Source organism: Somniosus microcephalus, chromosome 9 (assembly GCF_052327205.1).
Source record: "Somniosus microcephalus isolate GS21.2 chromosome 9, FLI_Smic_1.0, whole genome shotgun sequence".
Taxonomy (NCBI): domain Eukaryota; kingdom Metazoa; phylum Chordata; class Chondrichthyes; order Squaliformes; family Somniosidae; genus Somniosus; species Somniosus microcephalus.
In genome coordinates, this window is record NC_140995.1 from 62,577,513 (window position 1) to 62,592,246 (window position 14,734).

General features: G+C 44.1%; 1 protein-coding gene across 4 annotated transcripts in view; it reads left to right on the forward strand.

The window, feature by feature from the left end:
* The window catches only part of sipa1l2a (signal-induced proliferation-associated 1like 2, genome duplicate a), a 547,440-nt gene that overhangs the window by 485,037 nt on the left and 47,669 nt on the right, over positions 1 to 14,734 (forward strand). For all 4 annotated transcript variants that reach the window (XM_085996661.1, XM_085996664.1, XM_085996662.1 and 1 more), the window contains one exon: positions 6,468 to 6,599. In XM_085996661.1, the coding sequence (XP_085852787.1) occupies positions 6,468 to 6,599 (132 nt within the window). The remainder of the gene's footprint in view (positions 1 to 6,467; positions 6,600 to 14,734) is intronic.

Below are 14,734 nucleotides of genomic sequence, written 5' to 3' on the forward strand. Positions count from 1 at the left end.
GGCCTATAGTTACTCGGGTCTGTCTTGTCACCTTTTTTAAAGATGGGGACTACATTAGCCTCCTTCCAGTCTATAGGAACCATTCCAGAGTGCAGTGAGCTATTAAAAATACAGGCGAGGGGCTCGCACAGCACATGCCCATCTCCCATGCTCCATCTTATGTGGCTATCATCTGGCCCGGCTGCTCTGTTTTCAAGTTAATTCTTTCTAAAACAATATGTTCAGCTATGTTAATACCAGTTTTGCTAGTAACAGTAACATTATTAAATTCTAATAGTTGAGCATCATCTTCAAGAGTGAAGACTGATGCAAAGTACTCATTTAATATTTCCGCCATAAGTGAGTTCTTGTAACCTGTCCTTGAGTACCCTTCAATGGTCCAATACAGTCTTTGACTGTTCTGATTCTTCACATAACTGAAAAAGCTTTTCCCATTACTTCCACAGTTACCTACGATCCTCTTTTCCATTAGCCTTTCTGCTGATCTAATAGCAGCCTTCACTTTCTTTAGTTGTTCCTGGTATTCAGATCTGTTTAGTTGAGTATTAAATGTCTTTAATTTATAGAAACATTTCTGTTTACATCTTATTTGTCTTTGTACATAATCAGTCAGCCACCTTGGTTTTTCTTACCACATTTCTTTCTTTTGACTTTGGGTACATATTTTGTTTTCCACATTTTGTATCTTGTTCTTAAAAACTTTCCATTTATATTCTACATCGGTCTCATCACCATCCAGGAGGGTTAGCCAATTTACCCGTTCCAAATCATCTGCCAATTTTGGTGAAGTTTGCTCCTCTTAAATCTGGTACAAGTTGCAGGTTCTCAGTACCTTTAGTACTACTAGCCAATTGGAACTGTATAAAGTTGTCCAGATGTTCCCCCACATGGAAGCCTGATACAAGGTCAGGCTCACTACTAAACACTAGATCCAATATATGATTATCCCTAGTTACTTCATTAACGTGTTGAGTCAGGAAACAGTCTTGTATATTTTCGACAAATGTTTCAGCTGCACTTCCCACCACAACAGCAGGTAAACCATCGTGCCACTTAATGCCAGGAAAATTAAAATCACCCATCAAACAAAGGTGGTATTTTATACTAAAAGCATTTGCAATCTGTTTCCATAATAACTCCTCATGTTCAGGTGTCTGACCCGGGGGCCTACAACAATTACCGATAATGAGACCCTGCCCTGAGTTTGGTCCACTTGAACCCAGATAGCCTCAGCTGTATTTGATGAGGCAATAACCAGTCTTTCGCTAGCTGTTAGATTCTCACTGATAAAAATAGCAACCCCCACTTCCCCTTTTACCTACTCTATCCTTTCTGAAACCCTTGTAGCCCTTTAGGTGGATTTCTGCCCCATCACTTTCATCTAGCCATGTCTCAGAAATACACACCATGTCTAATAGTTCTAACAATCCTTGCATTTACATAAAAACAATTTAAAGGTCTCTCATCTAATTTCTTAGAGTTATTTAATCGTGTATGCTTCCCACCTGGTTTATCTGCATGCTTAGCATCTATGTGCAGCAGGAATAATGGTAAAACATTTAAATTAAAGGCTCTTTATCTGAATGCACGAAGCATTCGTAACAAGATAGACGAACGAGTGGCACAAATAGAGATAAATGGGTTTGATCTAATAGCCATAACAGAGACGTGGTTGCAAGGTGGCCAAGGTTGGGAACTATATGTTCCAGGGTACTTGACATTTCGAAAAGACAGGCAGAATGGAAAAGGAGGAGGAGGAGTAGCCCTGATAATAAAGGATGACATAAGGACAGCAGCGAGAAAGGATCCCGGCTCGAAAGATCAGGAAGTAGAATCAGTATGGGTGGAGATAAGGAATAACAAGGGCAGAAAACACTGGTAGGAGTAGTATATAGGCCCCCTAACAGTAGCTATACCGTTGGACAGAATATTAATCAAGAAATAGTAGGAGCTTGCAACAAAGGTAATGCAATAATCTTGGGGGACTTTAATCTTCATATAGACTTGACAAATCAAATTGGCAAAAGTAGTCTGAAGGACGAGTTCATGGAATGCATTCGGGACAGTTTCTTAGAACAATGGCCCGTATTTTCTGATCGGAGGCTTCGTGCGTGCGGAGGCCTCCGATCTGGGAAAAATCTACGGACTAACCTGAGGGTTCCTGAGGTGCGTATACTTCCGTTCCTGGGCCTCTCCAACTCTAAATGCGCAGGGCCCACGTATCCCAGAGGCGCATGTGGTTCGCAAGCGTCCCTGGGATCACATGGGCCATGGGGAGCCAATAGGAGAAGGGAATCTCCCTTCATACACTTGACAGATGGACCTGTTAAATATATGAATGGAGATCACCCCAAAAACGCTGTAAAACATTAAATACATTTTTTTTAAATCACTTTAAAATGAGTTGAAATTAAAATAAATTAAATATTTTAAACAAATATTTAATTTTTTGAAAAAAATGAAGTTTTTTACAGGGCTAAAAATAAACTTATCTTTTTTTAAACTATTTTTAAATGGTAAATGAGTGGGGGAAAAAACCTACTTTTTTTAACACTTCTGCTGGTAAAAGCAGGCGTAAGATTTCTAAGGGTTTTCTGCGGCGGAGGTTCTCCCAGAAAGCGGAACTATTCGCCCGCAGAGGTCCTTCACTAGGGCAGGTGCCCGATCTGTCAAGAGCATTGGCATGCCTGAAACCGGCATTTCTGATGTCCCTACGGGTGTATACACAACGCGTACACGCCCGTAGGGATTGGAATATACGGCCCAACATGTTATGGAGCCAACCAGGGAACAGGCTAGTTTAGATCTTGTATTGTGTAATGAGACCGGGTTAATTAGCAATCTTATAGTAAAGGATCCTCTGGGGCAGAGTGATCATAATATGATAGAATTTCACCTTAATTTTGAGTGTGACTTGCCTAAGTCCGAAACTAGAGTCTTAAACTTAAATAAAGCCAATTACATAGGTATGAGGGGCGAGTTGGCTAAGTTAGATTGGAAAAATAGATGAAAAGGTATGGCGGTAGGTAAGCAGTGGCTAGCATTTAAAGAAATATTTCATAATTCTCAACAAAAATACATTCCATTGAGAAACAAAAACTTCATGGGAAAAGCGATCCACCGTGGCGAACTAAAGAAGTTAAGGATTGCATTAGATTGAAAGAAGAAGCTTCTAATGTTGCAAAGAATAATAGTAAGCCTGAGGATTGGGAGAGTTTCAGAAACCAGCAAAGGTTGACCAAAAAATTGATAAAAAGGGAAAAAATAGAATGAGAGAAAACTAGCAAGAAATATAAAAGCAGATTGTAAGAGCTTTTACAAGTATGTAAAAAGGAAGAGAGTTGCAAAAGTAAACATTGGTCCCTTAGAGGCTGAGACAGGGGGAATAAGGAAATGGCAGAAACATTATTTTGTATCTGTCTTCACAATAGAAGACTCAAAAAACATACCGAAAATGGTGGGGAACCAAGGGTATAATGAAGGTGACGAACTTAACATAATTAATGTAAGTAGAGAAAAAGTACTAAAGAAACTAATGGGACTAAAAGCCGACAAATCCCCTGGACCTGACGGCCTACATCCTAGGGTTCTAAAAGAGGTGGCTGAAGAGATAGTGGGTGGATTGGTTTTGATCTTCCAAAATTCCCTAGATTCTGGAACTGTCCCAGCAGATTGGAAGGTCGCAGATGTAACACCGCTATTTGAGAAAGGAGGGAGAGAAAAAACAGGGAACTACAGGCCAGTTAGCCTGACATCAGTTGTCGGGAAAATGCTGGAATCCATTATTAAGGAAGTGGTATCAGGGCACTTAGAAAATCATAACATGATTAGGCAGAGTCAACGTGGTTTTATGAAAGGGAAATCGTGTTTGACAGATTTATTAGTTTTTTGAGGATGTAACTAACAGGGTAGATAAAGGGGAACCAAAAAGCATTCAATAAGATGCCACATAAAAGTTTATTACACAAGATTAGGGCTCATGGGGTTGGCGGTAATATACTAGTATGGATAGAGGATTGGTTAACGGACAGAAAACAGAGAGTAGGGATAAATGGATCTTTTTCAGGTTGGCAGGCTGTAACTAGTGGGGTGCTGCAAGGATCAGTGTTGGGGCCACAGCTATTTATAATTTATATTAATGACCTAGATGAAGGAACTGAGTGTAATGTATCCAAGTTTGCTGATGATACAAAGCTAGATGGGACAGTAAGCTATGAGGAGGATACAAAGGGATATAGACAGGTTAATTGAGTGGGCAATAAGGTGGCAGATAGAGTAAAATATGGGGAAATGTGAGGTTATTCACTTTGGTAGGAAGAATAGAAAAACAGAATATTTTTTAAATGGTGAGAAACTTTCAAATGTTGCTGTTCAGGGAGATTTGGGTGTCCTCGTGCAAGCAACGCTGAAAGCTAGCATGCAGGTACAGAAAGCAATAAGGAAGGCAAATGGCATGTTGGCCTTTATTGCAAGGGGTTGGAGTATAAGAGTAAGGAAGAATTGCTACAAGTGTACAGGGACTTGGTGAGACCACACCTGGAGTACTGTACACAGTTTTGGTCTCCTTATCTAAGGAAGGATATACATGCCTTGGAGGCGGTACAACAAAGATTCACTAGATTGATTCCTGGAAATAGAGGGCTGTCCTATGATGAGAAATTGTGTAGAATGGGCCTACACTCTCTGGAGTTTAGAAGAATGAGAGGTGATCTAATTGAAACATACAAGATTCTGAAGGGGATTGACAGGGTAGATGCTGAGAGGTTGTTTCCCCTGGCTGGAGTGTCTTGAACTAGGGGGCAGGATAAGGGGTAGGCCATTTAAGACTGAGATGAGGAGGAATTTCTTCACTCAGAGGGTTGTGAATCTTTGGAATTCTCTGCCCCAGAGGACTGTGAATGCTGAGTCTTTGAGTATATTCAAGGCTGAGATAATATATTTTTGGACTCTAGGGGGATCAAGGGATATGGAAATCGGGCGGGAAAGTGGAGATAGTCGAACAGCCATGATCTTATTGAATGGTGGAGCAGGCTCGAGGGGCCGTATGGCCTACTCCTGCTCTTATTTCTTATGTTCTTACGTAATTTTCAAATTCAGTAAGGCTATCTTTGAACTTATCTGCTCCATCCCCTTGCTGAGTTAGTTTAAATGCTTTCTGAAAGCATGCTCAACACCCTCTGCCAGCCTTTGTGCTCCCAGGAAGTTAAGATGGAGGCCATCCCTCCTAAGCAACTTATCTTGTCCAGCGAACACATCCCAATTATCGATGAAGTGAAGTTTCTTCTTTTTACAAAGGTCCCAAAACCAGATGTTGAATCCTACGATTCGGCTATTCTTCTCCATCAATCTGGACAGGACTGGTACTAGCCCGGAGATGACTACCCTTGCACTCAATTGCTGAAGGTCAGCTATGAGGCTTTTGTAGGAATCCTGCAAAACAAATGGATTTAGAATCATAGAATCATAGATTCTATGATTTCTATCCATTATATCATTAGTACCAATATGTAAACCTACTACAGTACCTTGGCACTCAACTTTCATCAGATCATCCACACAATCCTGGAGATCAGCTACCTTGGCCTCTGAAAAACAGAAGACTGCTCTTGACAGAGCCTTACCTCTACACAGGGTGCTGTCTGTATGCCTGATTATGGAGTCCCCTGAGGATTGCACACTGCCTCTTGCTCTTCCTTGGCTGTTCACCCAACGATGTCCTCTTGGACTTTGCAGCCTTCCCCTTACCTTTTCCAATATGTTGATATGAGCATTGAGGTTGATCAGTGTCGCTAGTGCTGACCTCACTGCCTGTTATGTCCTCCAAATCACAAAGCGAGGCATACCTATTAGGAGCAACAAAAGAATCCAACGTGGTGACGGATCAGACAAATCCTGAAATGTGACAGAAGCAGTGATATTTCCACTTGTCAATAACCCTACATCATTCAAGCTCCAGCTTATATACTGGTTTTTTTTCATTCTCGAAATGTGGGCGGCGCTGGCAAAGCCGGCATTTATTATTTGCCCTGAGAAAGTGGTGGAGGGCCTTCTAACTGAGTGGCTTGCTAGGCCACTTCAGAGGGCAGTAAAGAGTCAACCACGCTGAACAGTAGTGTGGTTCCATGTCACGTGAGGAGCACTCAGACGGGATAGATTTTTACTGACAAAACGATAATCAACTTTGTTTAAGTTAATGAATTATAAATGAGCAATGACATTCCCTGCAGCGTGCTGTAAAACTATTCGCAATATGCCCACTGTTCAAATAAAGTGGTGCAGAGCACTGCTTCTGTTCCAGGGACACAGTTCATTGGTGGGCGCCTGCTGTCTGTCACTGGTGGCCAGGACACATGTGCCTGCAAAAAAAAAATCAAAACTCAGTGGCAATAAAATCTTGAGAATTTAAGAATACAAATTGTGTGCATTTTATAACAGAATAACACACTTTTTCCTCTTTCTCCTCACAGCTGAATTCTGGTTCTCTGATGGATCTTTAGTGGATAAGTCAAGGTTCACTGATCCTGGCTTGATGCCTCTTCCAGATACCGCTTCTGGCTTGGACTGGTCGAACCTTGTAGATGCTGCACGAGCGTTTGAAGGTAAAGAGAAAAGCCACCTGTGCACCTTTCTGTGGAGATGGTTGGGTCTCTAATTCCATCCACAGACATACAGGACTTGATAGCCTAAACAGATCTGTCATTTTGAAAATCGCAGTGGATAAAAAGTGGTTGCGTCTGGGCGGGTGAACTTTACACGGAAAGCATATAAAATCCAGATTAGAAAGTACCATTTGGATTATGTGCAAATTGCTCCATGTTCCCAAGAATACAAATATAAGTCTGACCTGTACAGTACATTGTAGAGGCTTTTAAATTAGAGGATCGAGTTAGAACGTGAGAAGCCACTGTAACAAACTGGTTTCAAATGCAAAATAATTGAAAGGATGTTCTTGTGTACAAGCCTGCAGTTCTCTAGTATTTAAGCCTCAACTAGGAGTCCTCAGTTTGAATTCCAATCTCATGACATTACAGCACAGAAACAGACCATTCGACCCAACTGGTCTATGCCGGTGTTTATTCACCACACGAGCCTCCTCCTACCCTACTTCATCTCACCCTATCAGCATTTCCTTCTATTCCTTTCTACCTCATGTACTTATCTAGCTTCCCCTTAAATACATCTATGCTATTTGCCTCAAGTACTCCTTGTGGTAGCAAGTTCCACATTCTTACCACGCTTTGGATAAAGAAGTTTCTCCTGAATTCCTTATTGGATTTATTAGTGACTGTCTTGTATTTCTGACCTCTAGATTTGGATTCCCCACAAGTGGAAACATTTTCGCTACGTCTACTCTATCGAACCCTTTCATTATCTTAAAGACCTCTATCCGTTCACCCCTCAGCCTTCTCTTTACTAGAGAAAAGAACCCCAACCTGTTCAGCCTTTCCTGATATGTATATCCTCTCAGTTCTGGTATCATCCTTGTGAATCTTTTTTAAACCTTATCCAATGCCTCGATATCCTTTTTTTAATATGGAGACCAGAACTGTGCACACAACTCCAAGTGTGGTCTAACCAAGGTCCGATACTACAACAACAACAACTTGTATTTATATAACGCCTTTAACATAGTAAAACATCCAAAGGCGCTTCACAGGAGACAAAAAAAAAAATTGACACCGAGCCACATAAGGAGAAATTAGGGCAGGTGACCAAAAGCTTGGTCAAAGAGGTAGATTTTAACATAGAAACATAGAAGATAAGAGCAGGAGTAGGCCATTCAGCCCCTTGAGCCTGCTCCGCCATTTAATGAGATCATGGCTGATCATCCAAATTCAGTACCCGGTCCCTGCTTTCTCCCCATATCCCTTGATCCCTTTAGCCTTAAGAAATGTAACCAACTCCTTCTTGAATATATTTAATGAATTGGCCTCAACTGCCTTCTGTGGTAGAGAATTCCACAGGTTCACCACTCTCTGGGTGAAGAAATTCCTCCTCATCTCTGTCCTAAATGGCTTACCCCTTATCCTTAGACTGTGACCCCTGGTTCTGGACTCCCCCGCTATTGGGAACATCCTTCCTGCATCTAGTCTGTCTAGTCCTGTTAGAATTTTATAAGTTTCAATGAGATCCCCTCTCATTCTTCTAAACTCCAGCGAATATAAGCCCAATCGAACCAATCTCTCCTCACAAGTCATTCCTGCCATCCCAGGTATCAGTCTGGTGAATCTTCGCTGCACTCCCTCCATGGCAAGAACATCCTGCCTCAGATAAGACCAAAACTGCACACAATACTCAAGGTGTGGTCTCACCAAGGCCCTGTACGAACTGCAGCAAGACATCCTTGCTCCTGTACTCGAATCCTCTCGCTATGAAGGCCAACATACCATTTGCCTTCTTAACCGCCTGCTGCAACTGCATGCTTACCTTCAGCGACTGGTGCACAAGGACACTCAGGTCTTGTTGCACTTCCCCTTCTCCCAATCTATTGCCATTCAGATAATAATCTGCCTTCCTGTTTTTGCCACCAAAGTGGATAACCTTGCATTTATCCACATTATACTGCATCTGCCATGCATCTGCCCAATCACCCAACCTGTCCAAATCATACTGGAGTTTCTCTGCATCCTCCTCACAGCACACACGCCCACCCAGCTTTGTGTCACCTGCAAACTTGGAGATATTACATCTAGTTCCCTCGTCTAGATCATTAATATACATTGTGAATAGCTGGGGTCCTAGCACCGATCCCTGCGGTACCCCACTAGTCACTGCCTGCCACTCGGAAAAAGACCCGTCTATTCCAACTCTTGCTTCCTGTCTGCCAACCAGTTCTCTATCCAAGTCAGTACCTTACCCCCAATCCCATTTGCTTTAACTTTGCACGCTAATCTCTTATGTGGGACCTTATCAAAAGCCTTCTGAAAGTCCAAATACACCACATCCACTGGTTCTCCCTGATCTATTCTACCAGTTACATCCTCAAAAAATTCCAGTAATTAGTCAAGCACGATTTACCTTTTGTAAATCCATGTTGACTTTGTCCAATCCTGTCACTGTTTTCCAAGTGCTCTGCTATTACATCTTTTATAATGGACTCTAGCATTTTCCCCACTACCGATGTCAGGCTTACTAGTCTATAATTCCCCGTTTTCTCTCTACCACTTTTTTTAAATAGTGGGGTTTCATTAGCTACCCTCCAATCCATGGGAACTGTGCCAGAGTCTGTAGAATTTTGGAAGATGACCAGCAATGCATCTACTATTTCTAGGGCCACTTCCTTAAGTACCCTAGGATGTAGATTATCAGGCCCTGGGGATTTATCGGCCTTCAATCCTGTCAATTTCCCTAACACCATTTCCCTACAAATACTGATTCCATTCAGTTCCTCCCTCTCATTAGACCCTAGGTTCCACGACATCGCTGGGAGGTTATTTGTGTCCTCCTTTGTGAAGACAGAACCAAAGTATGCATTTAATTGGTCAGCCATCGACCCTTAAAGGAGGAAAGAGAGGTAGTGAGGCAGAGAAGTTTAGGCAGGGAACTCCAGAGCTTAGGGCCTAGGTGACAAAAGGCACGGCCACCAATGGTTGAGCGATTATAATCAGGGATGCTCAAGAGGGCAGAATTAGAGGAGCGCAGATATCTCTTTGGTGGGGTGGGGATTGTGGAGCCAAAGGAGATTACAGAGAATAGGGAGGGGCGAGGTCATGGAAGGATTTGAAAACGAGGATGAGAATTTTGAAATCAAAGCGCTGCTTAACCGGGAGCCAATGTAGGTCAGCGAGTTAGGACACGGGCAGCTGAGTTTTGGATGACCTCAAGTTTACGTAGGATAGAATGTGGGAGGCCAGCCAGGAGTGCGTTGGAATAGTCAAGTCTAGAGGTAACAAAGGCATAGTACAAGTTTAACATAACCTCTCTGCTTTTCAATTCTATTCTTGTAGAAATGAACCCCAGTGCTTGGTTTGCTTTTTTATGGCCTTATTAACCTGCGTAGCTACTTATTAGTGATTTGTGTATATGCACCTCTAGATCCCTTTGCTCCTCTACCACATTTAGACTTATTATCTAAGCAAGCCTCCTTATTCTTCCTACCAAAATGCACCGCCTCACAGTTAACTTTGGGGTCAGTTTCTTGAGCCATCTGGAGAAAGGCATCTCTTCCAGCATCTCTCAATAGGGTTGCCAACTCTGATTGGTTGTATTCCTGGAGGTTTCATCACATGATCTCAGGCTTTTCCCAATCTCCAATATTTTTATAACTAATAAACAAAAGTGATCTAAGAAAATGAAGAAAAAAACACTTTTAATGCTTCTGATTTTTCTCCCTGGGTTGCTCACAGGAGTTTACAGGAGATTACTCTTGAATTCCTGAAGACTCCAAGGCAATCCTGGAGGGTTGGTGACCCTATCGCCCAAGTGTGCCTCTGGCTGGATCAGTGAGGGATTGGCACTGCCCGGTGATTATACACTGCGATCTTTTAGCTAAAAGACAATACAAATGGAGAGAGAAAATGGCATTCACAAGAGAGGAGCCTAAAGTGGGTTATGTAGCTTAAGTGAATGACTCGCGAGGTGAAATTAATCAACAACTGTGCAGCTGAGCCAATGCTTTTCCAGGCGCTAATGTAAAATGTGCTGAGTTTTTAGTGACACAATTGAAGGTAAAGAATATTTTCAAGGTTATGTCAGTGTGAGAAGTACATGTGCAGCACTGGATATATTCAGAATGTCGAGTCAGGTTACCTAATGCTTGACTGCATCCAGACTGGGGTTTTTCTTTTACTTCAGCAGCACCGACGCACTCTATTTCAAAGCTGTCCAGGTCCACAGTTCCATTTCATCCGACGCTTCAACAAAAAACTGTTTTTCTTCCTTTCTGATGTCAAGGATCGCAAGCTTCATCAACTCTTGGACACTAACGCCCCTCCAGAACCTTCTTCCTCGTTACTTTCCTCTGATCCCATCCCTTCTTCCAATCTCACCCCCTGCCGTGTTTTCACTATCCCCTCTGACCTTCTCCTCTCTGACCCCGAACGATCAGTCCTCGGCAAAGGCCTGAGCTTTATCCCCTTACGCCCCCATCTGAATGAATTTCGAGCTCTGCACGATGCTGAGCTCTTCTTCCGTCGCCTTCATCTCCGTGCCCACTTCTCTGGCCAGGAGTCTTCCCCCCGCACGGCTGATCCTTTCTCCCGCTTTCTAAATTCTCGTTCTACTTGGACCCCTCCCTCTGGCCTCTTACCCTCTCTAGATCTTTTCATTGCTAACTGCTGACGTGACATCGGCCGCCTCCATTTCTCTGCTCCCCTCTCTCACTCCAACCTACCTCCCTCTGAACTTGCAGCACTCTGTTCTCTCCGATCCAACCCTAACATTATCATTAAACATGCTGATAAGGGTGGTGCTGTTGTTGTTTGGCGAACCGACCTCTACCGTGCGGAAGCTGAACGCCAACTCTCCAACACCTCCTCCTACCTCCGCCTGGACCATGACCCCACTAGCAAACCATTGTTTCCAAGTGTGTCACTGACCTCATCTCCTCTAGAGATCTTCCCTCCATGGCCGCCAACCTCATAGTCCCCCAACCCCACACAGCCCGCTTCTACCTCCTTCCCAAGATCCACAAACAGGACTGCCCTGGTAGACCCATCGTTTCAGCCTGTTCTTGCCCCACGGAACTTACCTCTTCCTAGCTCGACTCTTTTTTTTCTCCCCTTGTCCAGTCTCTTCCCACCTACATTCGCGACTCTTCCGACGTCCTCCGTCACTTTAACAGTTTCCAGTTTCTTGGCCCCAACCGTCTCCTTTTCACTATGGATGTCCAATCCCTCTACACCTCCATCCCCCACCAAGACGGCCTGAGGGCGCTCCGTTTCTTCCTTGAACAGAGGCCCAACCAGTCCCCATCCACCACCACCCTCCTCCGCCTGGCTGAACTTGTTCTCACGTTGAACAACTTCTCCTTTGACTCCACTCACTTCCTCCAAATTAAAGGTGTTGCTATGGGAACCCGCATGGGCGCTAGCGATGCCTGCCTGTTCATGGGATATGTGGAACACTCTTTGTTCCAGTCCTACTCAGGTCCCCTCCCTCACCTCTTTTTCCGGTACATCGATGACTGTATTGGTGCCGTTTCCTGCTCTCGCCCTGAACTAGATAAGTTCATTCACTTTACTTCCAATTTCCACCCTTCCCTCACCTTCGCATGGTCCATCTCCGACCCTTCCCTTCCCTTCCTTGACTTCTCCGTCTCCATTTCTGGCGATAGGCTTTTGACAAACATCCACTACAAGCCCACCGACTCCCACAGCTATCTGGACTACACTTCCTCCCACCCCGCTTCCTGTAAGGACTCTACTCCATTCTCCCAGTTTCTCCGTCTCCGCCGCATCTGTTCTGACGATGCCACCTTCCATACCAGTGCTTCCGACATGTCTTCCTTTTTCCTCAACCGAGGATTCCCCTCTACTGTGGTTGACACAGCCCTTGACCGTGTCTGTTCTATTTCCTGCACTTCTGCTCTCACCCCTTCCCTTCCCTCCCAGAACCACGATAGGGTTCCCCTTGTCCTCACCTTTCACCCCACCAGCCTCCACATTCAATGGATCATCCTCCGCCATTTCCGCCACCTCCAACGTGAACCCACCACCAAACACATCTTCCCCTCACCTCCCCTTTCAGCATTCCGAAGGGACCGCTCCCTCCGCGACACCCTGGTCCACTCCTCAATCACCCCCAACAGCCCTTCTCCTTCACCTGGCACCTTCCCATGCAAGCGCAGGAGATGTAACACATGCCCTTTTACCTCCTCCCTTCCCACTGTCCAGGGCCCCAAACACCCCTTCCAGGTGAAACAGCGATTTACTTGTACTTCTTGCAATTTAATATACTGTATTCGCTGCTCACGATGTGGTCTCCTCTACATTGGGGAGACCGAACGCAGATTGGGCGACCGCTTTGTGGAACACCTCCGTTCAGTCCGTACGGGTGACCCTGAGCTTCCGGTCGCCTGTCACTTTAATTCTCCACTTCACTCCCACTCTGACCTCTCTGTCCTCGGGCTATTACATTGTTCTAATGAAGCTCAACGTAAGCTCGAGGAACAGCACCTCATCTTTCGATTAGGCACTTTACAACCTGCCGGACTCAACATAGAGTTCAACAATTTCAGATAATAAACCCTGCCCCCATTTTTCATGCAGTATGATTTTGCCATTCCCATTTGCAACATTTTCACAGTATGTTCTTTCAATCCCTTCCTCCCCTCCTCCCCCCCCCCCCCAATCTCTGCACCTGCTTAAAATCTGTTACATTTCCAGCTTTTTCCAGTTCTGATGAAGGGCCCCAGACCTGAAACGTTAACCCTGTTTCTCTCTCCACGGATGCTGCCTGGCCTGCTGAGTATTTCCAGCATTTTCTGTTGTTATTTCAGATTTCCAGCATCCACAGTATTTTGCTATTATATTTTTTCTTTTACTTGTTGCTCTGGATGAGTAATATTCTCAGCTTGTTTCATCGCACACAATTGAGAAATGGTTAAGCGAGCAGCTTTTACAGTGACTTGCTCATGTGGTTTTCTTTCCAACTTGGATTTGCATGTTAAAAATAATCAAAAAAACAAGTTGGTCCTGTCAGAAAGCCTTGAGCTGTATGGGTCAGTTGTCAGGTGAGCATTATAATGGATGACTTTAAAAATATGCTTTCCTCAGGGATATCTAACTGATACATGCAATTAAATAAGATACAGACACTGGCTATGGGATAAGAGATAGATTTCAGGTATGTAGCTTGTTAAACAGTACTTTTACTCTGAACCTTTAATTCTAAGTCTTTTCCAAATCCTTTCTGTGGGGAAAAGAAGAGATCAAAAGTCCCGAAACGTGACAGTTATATTGAAGAAAAGGCCCAAATATGCTCACCCCATTTCATACCGGACTCCCCATTTACCCACCCTTCGTTTCCCAACCTTCTAGGTCAGGCAATAAGGCACAAAGACCTGCAGCCAATTCAAGAAAACTCTCTCTCCAGCCCTTCAAAGGCCACCAGGGAAGCCCCAGATAGCCCCCAACTCATTAGTTATTACCCAAAGTCTTGCCTTGCTTGCTGTGATCCTGTTTTGTCGCCCAAAAATGCATTGAACAGTGCCTTGAAGTAGTGCAAGGAACGAGCTCTCACTTCCACCCGCGGAATCTGATCCAGGGGCCGATCACCTTCTGAGGAAAAATAAAACCTCCACACATCCAGCCTCACTTCCTGCCCCTTCAATATAAATGTGCGACCCCTCCTAGCTCTACCCAGCCCCAAACCTCAAACAATCTATCCACATGTATGCCCATAAACATTTCGAAGGCCTGAATCAGATCCCCTCCACGTCTACACATCTCCAGCAAATCCGAAGGTAGACTTTCTGTTCTGTCTGAAGAGGGGGGAAGGGTCCACTTCCAGAAGTTGGCACAGCTAACAGCTCCTGAGCATCATGTGGAATGAATCGAATTGGTTTAAGATTGGCATCTGTGATGGTGGGGACTGTTCACTGATGATTTCACAGTGTTATCTCCATTCGCAATTCCTCAGATAGACCAGCATGTGAGTGCAAAAGACAAGGTTGAAGCATTTGCAACCATCTTCAGCCAGAAGTGCTGAGTGGATGAGCCATCTCGGCCTCCTCCTGAGTACCCACCATTACAGATGCCAGTCTTCAGCCAATTCGATTCACTCCACGTGATAT